The following is a 19,403-nucleotide window of genomic DNA, read 5'->3' as shown; positions in this document are numbered from 1 at the left end:
GCACAGCACCATCAGTAATATTTTCCCGTCACACACTGAAATGGGTGGCCTCAGCCCCAGGCAAGTGCGCCTACTTGGCCGGATGATGATAAATTAAAAGATAAATCGCCTTTTTTAAATTCAATGAAAGTACCATATTTGCTCAATAAATCGACAACCATAATGCAGCTACATGACAGTAAATCCCTTATTCACACAGGTGAAATGTGTCAGAATCTGCTGATCCATGTTGGAACACAACCTCGGAGTCGTACATTTAAAAACACAGTATTGAAGTCCCATATACTTTCAAATAAAAAAGGACTTGCGTGTCTTGCTTTTTCATTAAATTTGATACACATTTGAATTACTTCTTTTTGCCCTTCTGCATGCCTGTCACACACTCTATTGAACCGTATTTCACAGAAAAGCTAACAGAAAATGCTGAGAAATCCCTTTAGTACAGCTGCACATTATTCATGGTTAACTCAAACTGGGCTCTTTTTCAGCCTTTTAAACCCTTACGATCAGATGAGACACATTTCCAAAAATGAAATGAGCTTAGTGGTCTGGCTGCATCATAACGCTGCCTTATAGCTAGCACTGTGTTATTAAATATCCACAAATCCCTCCATTGCCCTGTCCCTGTTTGGACGGAATAAGGAAACAAGAAAACATATTTACCACAATTTGCAGTGGAGAGGAAAAGACAGATGAGACTCTCAAGGTGAGGAGCGGCTGCATGTTTGATTTATGACTTAAATTATTCTGTTGGGCTGCTCCACTGCAGGAGATCAACTTTGTATGAGTAGTACCTTTGACTCAAATCTCTATATCCCTATTAAAGCTCTGCAGTTAATCACATTTGAATTGAGATTCAGTCATTTCTAATCGTCAATGATAAGGGATTTTAATCAAGAGGTCCACAGCCAATCCTCTGTCATAGCAAAGAAAAATCTGTCAATTAGATAAAAGTTTTAGAGTGAAGACGTTTTGTCGTTCATCCAAGCTGCTTCTTCAGTTCTCGTCAGATTGATGGTGGACACTGCCTTAGGAGTTAACTGCATTAAAACAAACACACCTATTTGTTTTTCATTTCTGTTAGTTGGCTAGGTGTATTGAACTACACTAAGTGAACACTGTGCCTGAGTCATATTTTGCATAACCATTCAGGCCCCTAATGGGTGCTCTTACATTTATTAGCATACTAGCTGTCAATATTGTTTTCCTTGTTTTGATTTAGGCCTGAGGATGGAGTTATAAACAGGAGATAAATGATGTCTAAGCCCCTCAGTCCTGTTCAAAGATACCCAAAGGACAAAACCTAGAGCCACAAAAAAGTAATGTGGTCTAGTCCATTCAGTGTAGTGAAGAGTGCAGTGAGCATTATAGTGGAGAAACTAAACAGCCACTCCATAAGAGAATGGAAAAAAAAAACATCGCAAGAGCAGCTCAAGAGCCCAGTCTTCTGTGCATTTCAACCTCAAAGCCGCTAACCACTCCTTTGAAGCTAGTGAAGTGCAGATTTTAGCCAAAGAAAAGAAACAGAGGCAATTTTTGTTGAGGAAAGACAATCCAGTTTTGAAAAGGAATGTTGGGCATAAGCATAATTGATCTCCTGTTTATAATTCCATGCTCTAAATCAAAACAATGAAAACAATAGTAAAAGCCAGCATCTCAAAGCGAATGCTCTTTTAAGTCGACCCAACTCATGGCAGGGTGAAAACGTGCATAGTTTCAGTGTAGTCAGCACCTCCTTTCAGATAAGGAAGTATCCAGCAATAATCTGACCAGAGCAGAAGAAGCCTCTTGGATAAACGACAAAGCGTCTTCACTCTTGTGCAGTTGACAGAATTAAATGAATGACAATGATTAAACCTCTCTGGTGTGTTTTGTTCAGGAAATGTATATTCATATTCAGCTTTTGTTTGTTTTAGATAAGGCCAAATAGCATTAAATCAAAAATCAAGATCAATAAAAGGAAAAAAAGTTGTGATTATTTTGTTTGTCATATTGGCGGACTCTAATTGTTTTTTTGGTTTTTGGTCCATGAAAGTATAACTATAACTAGGGGTTAAGAGCCAGTAGGACATTCAGCACGTTATCAGAGCTACAAATAGATCTGCTACATGTGCTACAGTTTAGACCACTCGGCTACCGTATACAGGACTCCCTTATACTATTGGCCTGTATAGATGTCAGTCATGTCCATACTGACTCAAGCTTGTGCTTACAAAGATCTTCAAGCTACCCCAGCCCTAGAAGATCTGATCAATATCCTTCGATCAAACGAGTGGACAAAGATAGCTTTAAGTGGGAGTAATTGAATGAGAGAATGGAATTATGTGACGTTACATAACAGCTTGACATTTGCATGGTAAATAAATAGAATATATGGTGCAGAGAAAGCAGAAAAGACATCTAGAATTGATCGTCTTTAAGATGTAGACAGCAGTGGAGACTGTAGTTACATTAAGCACGCCCCATACCCATTATGTTATTGACACAGACTGCAGTATCTTTAGTTAACCATACTTTTACATGGCGTTTGAACTGTACATTTTCAACCAGCTGCAGCCTGTAAGCTCATTTATCTTCTTTTTGAGTTCAGGTCTGTAGCACTGGAATTGATTTTCAAGAGGACATTGAAATCTGTGTAGTATTCAACATTCGTAAGGTCAAGAGCCAGTTAAGCTGAATGATACTTCAAATATTTAGCTGTAAACTAAAAGAGCTTCATATTCCATTAGGTTCAAAAGGTTATGAATGCATTAGATTGATGTGTTGGACATGGTATGGTGGAACTGAGGGAATTGTTAGTTGGTTAGTTCATGACTTAAGCTGGTATCTTGTGAGCATAGGTCGTCAAGGCTCTTACACGGTTCTTTTGTGTGAGACGGCAACCTATATGGCTGATACAAATTGCTTATAGGCTCTAATTACAGAAAGAGTGCAGCCTTGATAGTGGTTATTCACTTCCCTTTGTGTTAAAGCGTTCAATAGATCCAAAGCGGTTCTTATATTGGCATCAGGGGCTGCTCAATCGTCCACACTGTGCTTAAATCCACGAAATCCCCTTTGGTAACGTATTAATTCAGTACAGTAAAAAAATCTCCTGTGTATGCGAACGGCAAACGTACAAAACTTTGCCGGTTGACACGCAGCGGTCAGAGGTCCAGTGAGTGAGTGGTGCTGCATAAGTAAGAGCTTTCCACGAGTTTCAGAGGGATGAGAACGCAGGAATGTTGCCATAGCACTGAGTAATTCTGAAGAAAATGAAGAAAAGATCTGATATTTTGTGTTTACGTCAGAGTTAACAGTTTTTGTTGTTCTTGTAAATGTCCATGTGTTGTTCTTGTTGTTGTTGATGTAATGTGACACTTGGTTGCTATGTCGTCAGATACTGGTCTGTTTTGGACACTGGCTCTAGTGAGTTGAGACTGCTGTTGTTTTGCTCTTGTTTTGGTGTGGGTTATGGCCTACAGCAGTCTTTGTGTTCAGAAAATAAACAACAAAAACAAATTCGACATTTCCTTACTGCAAAACCCTACAATATTATGTCTTTTGAATGGCCAGAAGTACTGAAAATGGTGGCAATAAAGAAGGAGGCTGAAACCCATGAATAGAGACACTGAGGCACCTTGACAGTAAAATATGAAGGCAATAAAAAAGTTGACCAGACAAAGTTATTCCTGTGTGTCATTTCTATTCTGTAAATCTGCAAGATGGAGGAAGCAATAGACCAATATTATGGACTGCAGAGAAAAACAGTGGAGATGAATATTGAGTAGAAACGATTGTTGATGATAAACTGACTCAAGGATCTTGGACAGTGGTTCTTAACCTGGGTTCGATCGAACCCTAGGGGTTCGGTGAGTCAGTCCCAGGGGTTCGGCGGAGGTCAAGACACGCACCAGACTCATATGATTCGCGGACTGCCAGCGTCTCCAGACGCTAGCCGTGTCCTAATTCGACAAATGCACCCTTTGCTGTGCCTAAGCTGCGCGCGTGCGCAATTGCGCACTGCTGACACAGTCCGCGCACAGAAAATCTGCGCTGCGCACAAAAAAATCGAACCGGAGTTGAAAATAAAATAAACACACAACAATTCATTCTGCGCTATTTTTCAATGTGAGTCAGTGAGTGTGACCGGAGACGAGCTGCTCCACACAATTATGTGAGTCACATACGTATTTGCGCAGTTTATCTACGTCAGGCGTCCTCATGTCCTCATGTCCTCATGTCCTCATGAGCCGCTACCAGAGTTTTAGCCGATGTGGAGTGAAGACTCGCTGAAGTGCTGTTTAACCCCTTAATGTTCCGACGGCCCGCCCTCGGGCAAAGATCCGCGCGTAATTGCGTTTTACGCACTGTTTTGCAACAGTTTTGCGTTTTAAACATGACGAAACGGACAAAACAAAGGAAGTACGCGACCGAGGACACTGGATGTTTGTACAAGTTAAACTAGAGGCATCTCGGACCTGGAGCGGTTCGTGGAACCGAGTGAAGATCTCACGGTGGACTCAGGAGTAGAGGACCTGATGTGCTGATGGACTGGATGCTGTTCCTGATCGGTAAGCGTGGTTTATTCTGCTATTGACTTAATTGTGGGTCAAATGTGTATTATGTGTAATCATTAGCATTAGCTAATGCCAATCTGCAGTAATAGAGCAGCTGGGTGTGCAGATACAGATTCCTCTCAGTGTGTATTGGTCATTGATACTGTCACTTCGAACGGCATAAAAACGAAGAAAAGGAACAGACTTTGCTGTGAAAATGACATGAGAGTGGCCAAGGTGAAGCCGTGCATTTCTGAACTGGTCTCTCAAAGGCAACAGAAGTCACACTGATTTGCAGTACAATACAAAAGGTATGTATGTAATTTGTTGTGAGTTTATGCTATTGTATTGGTTTTATTCTTTGAACACAGTGATGTTAATACACGGTTTATTTTGTGCACCAGTAAAACATACATATGTCTTGAATTTGAAAAAAATTATATTTTATTTTTCAATAAAGAAGGGTTCGGTGAATGTGCATATGGAACCGGTGGGGTTCAGTACCTCCAACAAGGTTAAGAACCACTGATCTAGGGTTATTAAAAATCAGATACTAATCAGTACTAAATCTGGTGTTGAAGCTACATACTCATTTGAGCTAAAAACAAAAAGTCACATTCACTAGATAGAAATGAACCTTCTTAAATAACTTCAAATGATCTTAGATAACAAGTACAAGACTCCATCGATATAGTATATGCCCATGGACCGTTATGAAGGGATTACATAGATATAACGCCACGTCGTTAAATGAAATAAAGTATTATGATTTAATGTTGAAAATCGCATTCTGTTGTCTAAGGAAATGTCTCATGTTTTTATTTTATTTATTTTTTTAAATTTTATTATTATTGTGGTATTGGTATCAAGTCCACTCCCTCAAAATCAAGTGTTGTATCGTGACAACACTAGAAGGAGCAGATCACTATTTGATTTTTATGTCATATCTCCCAGCCCTATGTGCAAATGTAATACATCACAATAGTAAAACTAAAAGTGCAGCCCTGTTGACATGTTGTGATTAAGGATCTCTGGCAGCCTCTGACATGTATTCCATCTTGGACAAAGTGATTCGTGTGACATTTGATTGATGGGAATGACTTGGAAATCCCATCGGAGAATAAAGAGCCTATCTTATGTTTCCCCACTGGTGCATCATGGGTTTGGCCTCCAACCACAAGTCCTGAAATGAAATGAAGAGTGACACGCTTGCTCCTTTGGCCCGGCATCTTCTCTTCCCTATTCCACCAGCTCCTTTAGAGTGGTGTTTGACATTTACAGCATCATGTAGGGTGAGCGGACAGCTCGGTTGAAATATAAATGTAGGTATACCTTTCACAATAATTACTATATTAGCTAGGGATAGGTAGATATGGATTTTTAGAGCCAATACCAATATCCAATATTTGGTCAGCTGCTGTGGCCGATAAGCAGTATTTGCCGATGCCAATATTTAGCTTTTTAAAATCCATAGCAAGGCCGAAGACTGTATAAACAAGTGGACTAAAGGAGTGTGACCTCACCCATAACGTCCGTCTTCAGTCAAATGAAGCTCATCGAGGCTAACAGTTATAGCGGCAAATTTGGAGCAGTGCAACTAAAGAGCAAATCCAGAGTGAGGCTGTTGAAGTTAAAGCCCCTTCCTGCCCAGACCACTAATTTTGCAGGGAGCGAGCGCTTACCGACGCTGTTAATCAAACCTTGTGCTACTAGCAGGAGTGACCTCGGGGAAAGAAGGCGCCTGATTGTTTGTTATTAATGTTCATACCTTGATTTACGGGCACAATAGTGGGCTAGCATTGGGTTAAGTTAACATTTTAAGGCCAAAATGACAAGTTGACAGCGGCAGTTACGGAGCGATGGTTGACGTTTTTCAATAGAAAGTGAATTGAAGTTAGTTGAGCCAGCAGTGCACCCATGCTCGTGTCCTATTTGGATTTTAACGTGGCGGCTAGCAGGTTAGCTATGTCCATTTATATATACAGTCTGTGAGCAAGGCCTGCATTTTTTCTGAAGTTGAAGAACACAACTAACTTCTAATTTCTGCAAAAATAATGACAAAATGTATTTATCTGGAATCTAAAATAATTTACCATATAACGCTCTTCTATTTCCATTTTCCTCTTTGTGACAGGCCTAAACGCAGGTACGTTTTTCAGACTAACTGCACCGTGAAAAGCTCTGATTTAAGTCGGGGTGTGGTAGGTTAATGGGAGCGGTAATTAAGCTCTGCATTCAGTATTCCCATGTGGGACAGTTTAACAGTCTAGGATTGATGTGATAATCTAATTGTTATGCACTTTTTTATACCAGTTTATATAGACTCTTACTGCTAAATTTGTGAAAGATTCTTTGTCTGTAAGTTAAGAAACTGTTTATTATTCTATTATTTCATAGTATTTAGCTATCAACAGTTTTGCTGAGTATCTTACAAAGCCTATTTTCCATAATTCCTGAATCCTTTGACATGGTGGGAGCAGCTCATTAACAAAGTGAAAGGATAGTCAAACAAAGATAGTGCAATTGGTTCAGTAGCCAAACCACCGTTCCTTTTAGATGGCAGAGCGGTCTCGTTAGCAACACACTTTATTGGGCACTTAGCTGGAAATGGACAAGGATATGTGCGTTTAGTAATTCCCCCGTCATAACCGCTTGGTCCTTGGAATACATTTAGAGGCTTTGTCATCCTCAGCTCGGCCGTCCAAGAATATTCCATGCAACTACAGTGAAGGTCTTTTTGAAATAGGTGATAGATTGGTTTATTTTTAAGCAATTTTGTCCTTCCAATTCTCCAGTATTTCAAAAGCAGCCAGTTTCACACCAGTGTGTCTTGTAGAGTGAGAAGACAGGTGCTGCTAATAATGACAGCTCTGTTCTGATCAAATAAGATGTGACGTTATGACAGCGAGGCCGCATGCTCAATACCATGACCTTCAACCGAGTAGCTAAATGGAATTCAACCACCATTAATTCTCCTTTCCCCATGTCAAAATGGCTGCTCTGAAAGGCCAGTGGATGATCGGCATTGGGTTTATGTTCCAATAAGTCTGACAAATGACCAAAACTGTTCTCTATGGTTCAATGTCTTATTTAACTTTTATGCCAGGTATGGCTGAAATTGGGACAAATATCTAATTGATATTTTTTTTGCAATTATATTCGCAATTTATGTTTTAATAATAGAATTCAATTCAAAGTAGACATTTTAAACATTCAAACATTCTCCCTCCAAGAGACTTGACAAAAAGACTTAAATATGATCTGACAAACTATACATGTGTGAGCGTGTCACAGATATAAACTACAGGGTTAGGAGTACAGGATATTTTTTGTTTATGGAGAAAAATTGTGGTACTTCAAAAATTACATTATTCACTATTCACCTGTGATTGGCTAATTGTGTTCATTCAAATTGCAATTTCCATTCAATTACAATTAATCTGGCATCCCTAATGCCAGGTGTTATCTGTGTGTATAGTGCAGGTAGATAGGCCCATGGGATGATCCAGACCAAACCTGTTCCCACAATTAGACTCCTGCTGGGTGGCTACGAACGTTTTGGAAAATGAATCAAATCTGCAATCAGAAGGTTAATCATGAAACAATTACTGCCACGCAAACAAGTGGAGCATGCTGCTCCCCATGAATAATGTAGACGCCCCCCGGGCCAATTAGCGGGGGTGCATCATTGCTTCAAATGGGATTTCTCAGGTGATAACATTGCCTGTCTGATAGAGAATAATGTGATTTTTTACAAGATTTGACAATAGAGTTTGCTAGTATCATCAGATTTTAATGATTATATATTGGAACAAAAATGAACATGACCATTGATAATACAAAACCCAATTGCAGCAAGTTCATGGGTCTAGTGACTAAAAATGATGAGGTTAAACATTTGTGAATTCACCTTTTCCATAATTCTTATTAAAACACAACATACTCAAATCTGTAAAAATGCACAAATCGAAACTATAGTGTCATCACTCACATGAGAGAATAGACTATAAGCTCTAAAAGCTCATACAAAAATATTATACAGAACTAATATGGGCTCTTTTCTTAAAAGGCATGAAATAGTAGAAATAACTCATACGTTCATTTAATCTTTTTTTCAGGGAGCCATAAGAACCCAATATTTGAACAGAGCTGCCCTTCACTCAACCCCAGTAAATCCTTTCTAAATGAACCACATTGTCGAGTTTATATAGTAGTTATTGTAAAAATGCCTATACTAACATTAATCATGGTCTGTAGTTAAAGCTGCAGTATTGCGCCTCCAGCCTGCATACATGTGTGTTTGATCCACACATTATCAGGTCTAACAAAGCGTGCTGTGCTGTGCCACTCAAATGCATATTCCCACTGCAGCCGCACAGCAGTTGATTGCTCTTCCGAATGGCTTTGTGAATCCCAGCACAGGGCGGCGAACAACACATCAAGCCACTGAAGAATTCTCCCTGTGTTGTTTTCAGCTTATGCATAAATTTGAATTCAAATAATTACAATCTTTGACTTTCAGTTCTAGCGCTTGTTTAATGGGCTGGAGGAATCACATGTTTTTCTGACTGTTTACCAAAGCTCTGTTCTTCAAGCAGCTGTAAAAAGCTGGAGTATTTTCTCACCCACAGAAATGTTGACTCATTGATGTTAGACTGCACCGTTCAGTGTAGAGATTCTTTATGCTTTGTTTTGTGGCCTGATATCTCTTAAGGCAAGTGCTTTCAACTATTGTTTTATCACAAGGTCAATAGGCAAATAAACTATTGGGCTCCACATGAGTTACAGGTCAGGCTTCAGATGGCAGGACTGTTAATTAAAGCACTACTCCAAGCCTTTCACTGGCCAGATTCATGAAGCTGCAGACTTTCTCCACTCTGTAATGATAATCTATTGAGCGGTTGTGGGACTTGTCAGACTTGGATATTAATTTCCTCTGAATGTGGGCTCTGCTCTGGCAGCTCTGAATAGTATCAGCTATTGAGAGATCATCAACTGGTGAAGCCCCGTTTGACATCTGTTTTGTAACTCGGCACTTGTGAAAGGTTTTTATAAAATTATAGAAATGGTGGTTTAGTGTCATTGAGTTTCTGAAGATGAAAGGTGCATTTCATTTCAGTAGTAATCAGTATTAAACCAGGATGTTGTGCAACATGATGTTTTGCAACCAAATATCTACAATACATAACACTGTTTGGTGTTGATGTGCTCCACTAGAGCATCTGCAGTACTGTGGTAACATTCTTGTAGCTTTTGAGGCTCTCAAGAACAGTATAATTTGCAAGAATAATCACAAGAAATACAAAGCCATGGGCAGGGATAGCGGGTAGGTCATGTCTCAGATGCCTCAAATAGAGGACAATATTATTTAAACATGCATGAATCAATTAAAATACAGTAAGATAATTATGAGGGGAAACCATAATAACATTGTTAAGAGCTCATGAAAGAAAATTTGCATAGTATGTCTTCTTTAACAAGGAACAGACTTGGGTCCATCTCAGGCTTAATCTATAAACTCCTATAACATCATAACAATCCATCTTTTCTTACTCAAAGGTGCGTGTATTAGTTAAGAGTACTATGTGAAATGCATACTTAGAAGTAAGGATTCATTAGTTTACGTTCACATTGGAAAAAGGTTTACACTGTTTTTATTGTGTGCTTGCATTTGCTTTTACAGAGGTCCTTGATCCTCACATATATGTCATGACAAGTGTAACATGTATGCTGTTTAACTGCCCTCTTGTAATGCAAATAGGCTTTTCTCATAAATATATAAAACTAATCGTAACACAACAGAGGTACAAAGGCAGGCTCGTGGTCTGATATGCGAGGTGTTGAGCTGTGCAGCGTGTAATAAGGCCTTAGGTAATACATGTGCACAGGTGGTGGCTGCTAGAGGAGCTTTAGCGAGTCACTGGGAATCCATGATGAACTCTGACAGTTTTCCCCTAGAAGGCAGCCCCCAGTCCCCACGGCAACAGCTGCTTTCTGGTGTTTTAAAATGATAGAAGTGTCGGCTTTTGTGCAGATGTGTAATAAGCACTTTTATGAGAGATTTCCAACAGTCAGTCTCAATTACAAGACGAAAAATGATCTGATTAACTGTATTACTCTCTACAGTCTAATTATGATCACTAGGGATTGTTATGGATGGCATCATTACTTCAAGACAATTGTACTGAAGTGAAATGTATATATGCAGATGCAAATGTGCACATTTTCATCTGCATATACACATTTCACTAAATTATAACCATTAAATAGAAAGGCAGTACTGCTGTGTAATGCATAGGCTATTCTGTGCGGTGTTAAATGTCGATCAATAATTTGTTTTGACTGTGCAGAATATATTCAGGATCCATTTTTTTCTGTTCCTGTCAAAGTGTGATAAATGAATATCAAATACTGCATAATCAGCAGAATGGCAGTGGAATAGTGTGCTTTACTCTTAGTGCACTTTGCTCAATTAAGCATGCATTATAGATGCACACCATTCTCTGCCTGACAAGTGACGAGTGTTGAAGGCTTTCAAGAAAGACTGGATCAAAGTGTTTGGCAATAGGGCTTTATCTCCTGTACTTCAACACTGCGACTACAATGTGCTTTACACAGACAGAATTAGACTATTCTCAAAGCAGCAGAGCATTATGATTTTATAGAAGTCAAGGTGACACATCTGTGTTTAACACTGCATTACCTGCGTGCTAGCCTGGCAAGTCAGGACTTATTTCATATTCTGTACAGAGCACCCAGTCTCACCCTCTGCGTTTTGATGGACGACAGATTGACAGGCCAGTCTAAGAAATGCATGGTCTGTCCCATATGAAAACAAACAATGCATGTATTACCAGAGGTGAGAGGAGTTATGAAGTTCATTCTAAATATAAATTGGATCACCAAAAACTTGTGGGAGCAACTCTTTGGTGATTTGGAAAGTGGAGGGCATGTTTCCTCTTTTTTCAATTGTATCATTCATCTTCATCTTCTTTATGGAGTCCATAAGTCACTGTCCCACCTTGTCCAATAAAAACTCATTTCCATTGTCACATGCACTGTTGCTATGTCCTCAGTGTATTCTTCAGTTTGAAATCTTTGCTTTAGGTTTAAAAATAGTTTGAACATGAAAATACAATTGTTTTAGTGCTGTAGCAGTATTGTGCTTTTAACCACTTTGGCCTCATTTTGGAAACCCACGTTCCCTTTCTGCTGTCATGTAAATTTAAGCACCTCAGCATGAAACGTCCAAATCTGTCGCCATAAAAGTAGCTCCATCTGCTGTTTTTAATGCATTTTCCTATGCTAATAAATGGATGCACTGCATTACAAGATGTCACACTGTTTGGGGCCCCAGTGTCACAGAACAGCTAGGCTTTTTATACAGATCTTGGATAAAACTGCGAGTGTGTGTGTGCTGCCAAGTCATGCACCAATAAAAACATTTATCAAGTTACCTAACTTAAATTCAATGGGGATTAAATCAGCCACACTTTGATTAAACTGGAGTGCAAAGAGCATTCTCAGTCCACGCTTTTATTGTTCCTTTCGACCCTGTGTGCACTTTATTTACTCTGTGCATTACTCAGCCAAGGCTTGGCACTGCTAGACAGAGGTGACAGTCCCAAATTCATCTTTCTTCTGCCCTAAAATGTCAAATGGGACGTAATCATGTAGCTGACTCCATAATGGATACACTGTATTCTCATTACATATCTTTGAACAAACCCAAGTCCTGACAGATTATCACCAGTGTCACGTAATAGTGATGGGGCTCCCTGGAAGTCATTTCCCTGGCAGCCCATGCATTGATCATTTGGCAGCCTAATGATGGTAACACTGCATATGCCTTCAGTCCCAAACGGAGCACCAGAGGAGGGGCCACTCATTAGAGGGACACCTGTGAATGTGTGCCCATTCTAATCTGCTCCTCTGCTTTGGATCAAGGGATTTGAGAAAGTAAACGCTATTCGACTATAACTGCACTTTCAGAGGTTGGTGTCTTGGGCTTTAACAGAAAAGAAACACTGATTCTAATGATTCTAATGACCTTTTACTGGGAAGGATTCTGTTACAGGCGAAAAAACACAAATGCAAAATTAATAAGGTACACTTTAGTGTCCCCGTGGGGAAATGTGCCTTCTGCATTTAACCCATCCGTGCCTATTGTTCATGTTTTGGATTGATGGGGAAAACCAGAGTGCCTGAAGGAAACCCACCTACACAGGGGGGAGAAATGTGCAAACTCCGCACAGAAAGGCCTGAGAGAGCTGGGAACTGAACCTTCTTGCTGTGAGGGATGATTGCTGGCCACTTTGCCACCATACTGCATACTAGTATATTCTCTATGACAAAAACAATATTTTTTTTAAAAAGCTTCAAAGTGAGCTATTGCTTTTGTGTCTCTGAAGATCAATATTGCCGTTTACAGACACATTTTAGGACATTTCTTACAGATTGCCATCACATTATCTTCAGATCACCATGAAAATTCTATATTTCTTTTGTCTTGCTGTCTACACAATGGTGAGTTACTATTTCCGAAATGCTTGACACGCTGTGCATCACCAGTAACTGTTCAGACTGTTCATAAGTCATCATAACGCCAGCTCCTTCATATGAATGTGGTTCTGAGGTGTGGCATTGATGAGATTAGTTCCAGTCAGTTCGGAGAAAGTTGTTTGAGTTTTTGATGGGGTCATGATGAGTGCATTCGATAGAAGAGCGACTCAAGAGAGCAGTTATGTAAATATGTGCCAGTGTGTCTATAGAGCAGACACTAATGGCTGCAGCATAATAAAAAAAACAGGATGGTTAGTTAGTAGGCGGATGATGAAACTAAATGTCATAGGATTTGGGAGCATTTGTACTGTATTGAATGTTTTTGGCCCATGTGTCTGTTTACATTGCTATTAAAATGAAGAACTGCCGTGTTGATTCTGTCTATGTAAATTTACTATTGCAAGGATGAAGTAACCTTGGCGCTTTTCCGAGAGCGCTATTTATGACTTTGACTCGAGCTTGTGTTCTCATCAAACTAAAATGTTCCATGTTCAGTATTTTATCTTTCTGTTATTTGGCCAATACTCATTTACTAAGCTGCAAACACAGTCAAAATTATTATGCATATTAATTTTGGCTTATAAATAAAACTACGTCTGTAACAGCAAACTGTCTTAAATGTTATTTCCCTGACAATTTAGAGGTTATAAATGAAAATCCGCTAGCCTTTTATAGCAGTTTTACTTTGAGTGACTCGTTTGGTGTTCTCATCTTCACACAAGTTGTTGATGTAGCAAACTCACATAGATATAGTGTATTAATATTATAAAAATGAGTGTGATCTGTGTTCTGTCACCTTAGGCAAGCTATTTTTAATGTGTCAACAAAAGCGATCTGTCTTTCTGTTCTTTGTTACATGATTTGGGCCCTAGGGAAAGTCGAGTCCTGATGTGCCTGACAGTTATTGGTAATTGTGTAATGGGCAGCACACTTATTACAGGTGTTTACTGGACTTTTAAAGCACTTTGTAAGAGGGAGGTTCAAGTTTACCCAAGTGCAGATATGTTATATACGCAGCTCTTTAGTTATAAATGTACCTATTGTGTGCTGCATTTAATTATAATGTGGTTATCCTCAGAAAAACAGGAAGTGTACCATTTGCATATTAGTTGTTGTTAGCATTACTATGACAGCAAAACTCCCATAGTCCCATCTGGCCTCTGAAAGTTGTGAAACAGGCTCGTAAAGCATAAGGTAAACAAGGAATAACTTTGGACCTCTGCAAACAAAACAAAAATAAACTTCTTGTGTTTTGCAGACAGTAAAAGTCACGTACAGTGCCTTTAAAAAAAAGTTTCCAGTTCATTTTCTTGTAGGGCCTGGCAATTTATCTTTGCAAACATCGTTGCATCGGTAAAAACACCACAGGGACACATTTGTTAGTTTTATGTCAATGGAAAGTTTTACAACCACATTTTAACTGTTGCAAAGAATTGGTGCAAATGAGCCTCTAGTCGTCCTGGAATAAGTGTTATATTCTTAGAGAGTAAGATGACATATGCCCATGTGACAGCCCCTTTCAGAGGAAATAGCATAGAGAGGTAGGCAATACATGTCAGGAAATTAGCAAAGCAATTTTCTGAATGACATTACGAGACACGGAAATGACAGAGCCCACTCCACAGGGCATCCCAGTGGCTTCTCGAGGAACATAAAAGCTTTAATGTACAACCGACTGTAGGCAACGCTTATTCTCTGTATGCTCTCTGAAACAGTCAAATTATTCTGGGCTGAAAATATTGTTCCAAGAAAAAAGGAAACTTAGGTTAGTCTGGCTTTCAGCACAGCATAGAAACACGATGTGCCCTTAAGGTTATCATCTGCTGTAGGTTATGTGAAGGCTCATATTGTGTATATTTACTGAGGCGCGGTTAGCTGCGTATATGCAACAACAAACAAATCTGATGGCACGATATGATCACAATATTTATTTAAGATTTATTTTTCACAATATTTTGAGGAGGCTCTGGATATGCTAAATTTTCCTTTTAAAGCACTGACAAGACGTGGGTGCTATCATTACTGTCATATTACAAAAATTAAGATTTAAAATAGCTTAATAACAGTTATTTCTTCATGTAGTCTGCACTGAAATGGAGCAAAGCATCATGGTCTATGTAGTTCCCTGTGTTTTTGGTGTGTTTTTTTGCTACTGCTGCAACAAAACAATACATTTAAGCCAAAGAACTTGTAATTCCATGCATACTGATGATCCGTGACATTGAGTGGCAAATGGTATCACAATATTTGAGTGATTGTTCCATGTTTAACAGGGTCTTTAACACAGCACATAACATGCTGGGCCCTTAAGGTTAGCATCTGGAGGTCACATGAGGGCTCCTGTTATGAGTGATAGACATGCCCTGTACTGCTGCATATACTATTAGAGACATGCTGGGCTGTGTACATGCAATAAACAAATGGATGCTTTATGACAGGAGAATCTGGCACAGGTTGTGACTGTACATGTCCTGTCATCAATAAAGACACAATTTATGATACAAAACAGCTACTCAAATTGATTCTACCCTGTTGGTCCATTGATTCAAATACTATGATAATCTTACTCGTATGTTATCGTAAAAAGCCGTTGGAGAAATTTATTGCAATGTTACATATTCATTAGATTGATTAACTGTTGCCGTTAAGGTTTATTGCCAATGTTTCACCTTAAATGCAAATAAGGCAATAAGACTGACAGCAATGCAAGACAGGTTTTCAGAATACTACCTTAAATCCTATTTGTTTACACCTCCTTTAAAGGTGCACTATACATAACCTTCTGGTGCTTATTTCCATGGTGATGCTACTGCTTGATGATGCTACTTCTTGGCTTGGAATGTTCCACAGTATGGCATTAAACATGCATTCTTACTGTGGAAAGGGTCACCTTACCACAGGTCTGACTTGTGACTTGGATTGGTGATACCTGCTTATCTCAATGATGGTAGATATCGTACTGTTCTGATGTAAGGAAACATGCAGCATTTCTTCTGGTTGTTTATTTTCTGAACACAAGGACTGCTGTAGGCTGTAATCCACCCCAAAATAAGAGCAAAACAACAGCAGTCTCAACTCACTAGAGCCAGTCTCCAAAACAGACCAGTAACTGAGCAATACAAGCTTCATATCAACTTGTCACCATAGCAACCAAGTGTCACATACAAAAACAGTAACATTAACAACAAAAACACATGAACAGTTAACAACAGGTGTCAACTTTGAACTAAACACAAAATACCACATCATTATAATATGCATAATGCCCTTGGAGCCCTGCTGTGGAACCTTCTATTCAGTTAATGTAATAATATCTGCATAGAGAAAAGCAGGTGGTGGGCTCTCTGCCACAAAAGTTACATAGTGCACCTTTAAAAGTTCCTTGCCAAAAACACAGTGAACACTGGTTCTCTTGAGCGGAGCTGCTTTTGATCTGTGATTTCTATGATGGTTATTAAAGCAGGGCTGAGTCTTATAAAGGGATTCTAAGCACAGCACAGCTGCTCCATATATGTGCACACATGTCTATGTGCAAGGCTTTTACGGCGTTTGCAAACATTTAGCTTCCTCTCACTCATTTGCTGATGGGTTCATGCACCTTAAAATAGCACAAGAATCAATGCATTTTTAATGAACGGTCATCTATTCAGTGTGTGAATTGTCTTATTGTACCTAGTGTAATTGTTACAAATGGGGAGCGTGTTCTTGAATAGAGTGTGGATCTTAACAAAGAGGTTTTATGCCTGTGTGAGTTTTTGTCTGACTATTAGCAAGATCTCTTAAAAAGGATGACAAAAGCAGAAATTATTCAGATCATTCATGAAATTATTCATTCAAAACATTATATGGATTAAGGGATGTTTAAAAGTATTTTTCCAAAGTGTGAAAGAAGATTTTGTATCCTATATAACAGATTTGCCTATGTAAAATTTTACAAGAAACCATTGCATAAAATGGTGAATTCTGTAGAAGAAAGTCTGTGGACACTGAGTTTGCATACAAATACGGGTAGAACTTGTCCTAGTTTTAGTAGTAGTTACTATGAATGAATGAATGAATGTGTAAATAGAAATGTATGTGAAATGTTTTCAAATAAATATCAGTGTTAAAGTATTGAAAGGGGGCAGATAACAAGACTGCTCTTCTTTCTGCTCCCTTTCATTTATTTTTGCATTTAACTTTGATGTCTTTCATTTTTTATTCATTAAATAAATAAAATAAATGACATTTGTGTAAGTGGCTGTTGAAAGAAATACCTATTATGCAATGTTCATTATTGCAAATACAGCTGAATCCATCTGAAATATGAAGAAAGGCTCGGAATATTAAGTGAGTTTCACTGGGATTAGCCTGATTTAGTGAGTGTGATTTTGAGCTAAATGAAAGCCTTACAGCCTAATTGAATCTGTGCTTTTATGACGGTATCACCCTCTACATCTCTTATCTCTTTCAGGGATCGGCTGTTGGAAGCGTCATGGCTGCTGCAGCTCTTGGGGGGGCTCTGGACGTGGGCTTGTGGACGACATTGCTCCTCATCACATTCCTTCCTCATGCCAGGTACCACAAATGTCAATACTCTGAAGTTTGTGTTGTTTCGTATACAGTATATTTGGGTTTATTGCTGCATCTAACCGAGTCTACAGTCCGTGCTGTAGAAAATCAACTACTAATTAATTACGGTATTATACTAGACTCACAATGTCTGTAATACTAGTTTATAAACTGGTTTTGCAGTACACTAAGACTACTTTTGTAACCATCAACAATTACAGTATGAAAATTGTACTTTTTATTTTAAGCAAAGTTAGGCCTCAAACAGACAAGCCTGTTAACAAGTCACACGGTATACTTTTGTAACAGCATATATATTGAATGTATATATTTTTTTAAATCTTTAAAGATGGCAGAGTAGCACCATCTCAAAAATGGATTGTAATGGGGCCAATGGGGGACATGTCGAAAACAAAAAATCCATGTAAAAATATGACACGACCCAAGAAACCGACCGAACTCGAGACTGACAGAATTACACAGTGTACTTTTGACATCTCCACTTTTCATCAAAACTCTTCAACTTCAGCCAAAAGAGACTAAACCTGTGTGAGATTCACAAAAACTAAATCTAGGAGAAAAGGCTGATAAAAACACCACAATAATTAGAGGATTGCCTCTAATCCGGGAGCTCCTCTAGTCTGGGAAAATCATCTAGGGCAGGGATCTCCTCTGATCTGTGGATCTCCTGAAGAGCAGGTGTCTCCTCTGGCCCAGGGGGCTACTGAAGAACAGGGGGTTCAGCAGGAGCAGAATGAGCTCAGCAGTCTGGACTTGGGCCTCAGTACCTGGAGCAAGAAGTGAGTCTTGAGGCTGTGGGATACACAGGAGCTCAGACAAGACCTCAGGGAGGACAGTCTTTGTCAGCAGTTCTGCAGTGGGTTCCTCTCTTGGTTCCTCTGAGGCTTCATTGATGGACTCCAGGTGTATTCCGGGGTCTTCAGATTCAGGAGAGAAGAGAGCGCAGATCTTTTCCACCATAAGGTCAGTAGCTTCCAGTAGGTTGGGGCAGAACACATGCTCCTCCAGTTTTTCATGAGAAAACATTTGGTTCATCTTCACCATGATTTTTAGAACCATTTGGTTCCAAATACAATCTGAAAAGTTAACTACCTGGAGCATACTCCCTAGAGTTTCAGTGACACTATGCAGGACACGCTGGGCTAGTCCAATGGTTTGGATGCGTAGGTCAGACGACAGCATGCTGAACAAGTCCCCCAGCCAGTGGCTGTCACAGACTGTAGAAGACCTTTGGTACAACCGCCAGTACCATGTCCCTGGGCTGGAGCAACCAGGGACAGTCCTGTGTCTGCTCAGACAAAGAGTTAGAAAACTCCTGAGCCAGGCAAATGAGATTTGGGTCACTGGGGGACAGAGACAAAGTCAAATGAGCTGTGTCTTCATTCACATGATAAAGGACCAGTGTGTGTGTGTGTGTGTCGGGGTGTGTGGGGGTGTGTGTGTGTGTGTGTAGGGGTGTGTGGGGGTGGGGGGTGTGTGTGTGTGTGTGTGTGTGTGAGTGTGACCTACAGGAAGCTCTCAGGGATGTCTTCAGGTCACTCGAGGAGCCACCTCTCCTCAAACACAGCTCTCACTCTCACTTTGAGCTGGTTCAGAGCATCCCAAGTCTGAGACAAAGAGAATAATCAGCATTAGAGCACAGGACTGTCACCGGACTGAATTTAAAGGTTTCAGAGAGGGTTGAACATCTTACCAAATTCACAAGAGGTTTGGCTTCCTCTTTACCCTCCA

General features: G+C 39.6%; 1 protein-coding gene across 1 annotated transcript in view; it reads left to right on the top strand.

The window, feature by feature from the left end:
* Nucleotides 1–19,403, top strand: part of gabra3 (gamma-aminobutyric acid type A receptor subunit alpha3) — a 92,965-nt gene that overhangs the window by 11,420 nt on the left and 62,142 nt on the right. The window contains exon 2 of the mRNA XM_033978833.2: nucleotides 17,554–17,657. Coding sequence (XP_033834724.1) covers nucleotides 17,575–17,657 — 83 coding nt within the window. The 5' untranslated portion in view covers nucleotides 17,554–17,574. The remainder of the gene's footprint in view (nucleotides 1–17,553; nucleotides 17,658–19,403) is intronic.

The sequence above is a fragment of the Periophthalmus magnuspinnatus genome, chromosome 14 (genome assembly GCF_009829125.3).
Source record: "Periophthalmus magnuspinnatus isolate fPerMag1 chromosome 14, fPerMag1.2.pri, whole genome shotgun sequence".
Lineage (NCBI taxonomy): Eukaryota > Metazoa > Chordata > Actinopteri > Gobiiformes > Gobiidae > Periophthalmus > Periophthalmus magnuspinnatus.
The sequence above is the reverse complement of the archived record's forward strand: the minus strand, read 5'-3'. Positions and strand labels throughout refer to the sequence as shown.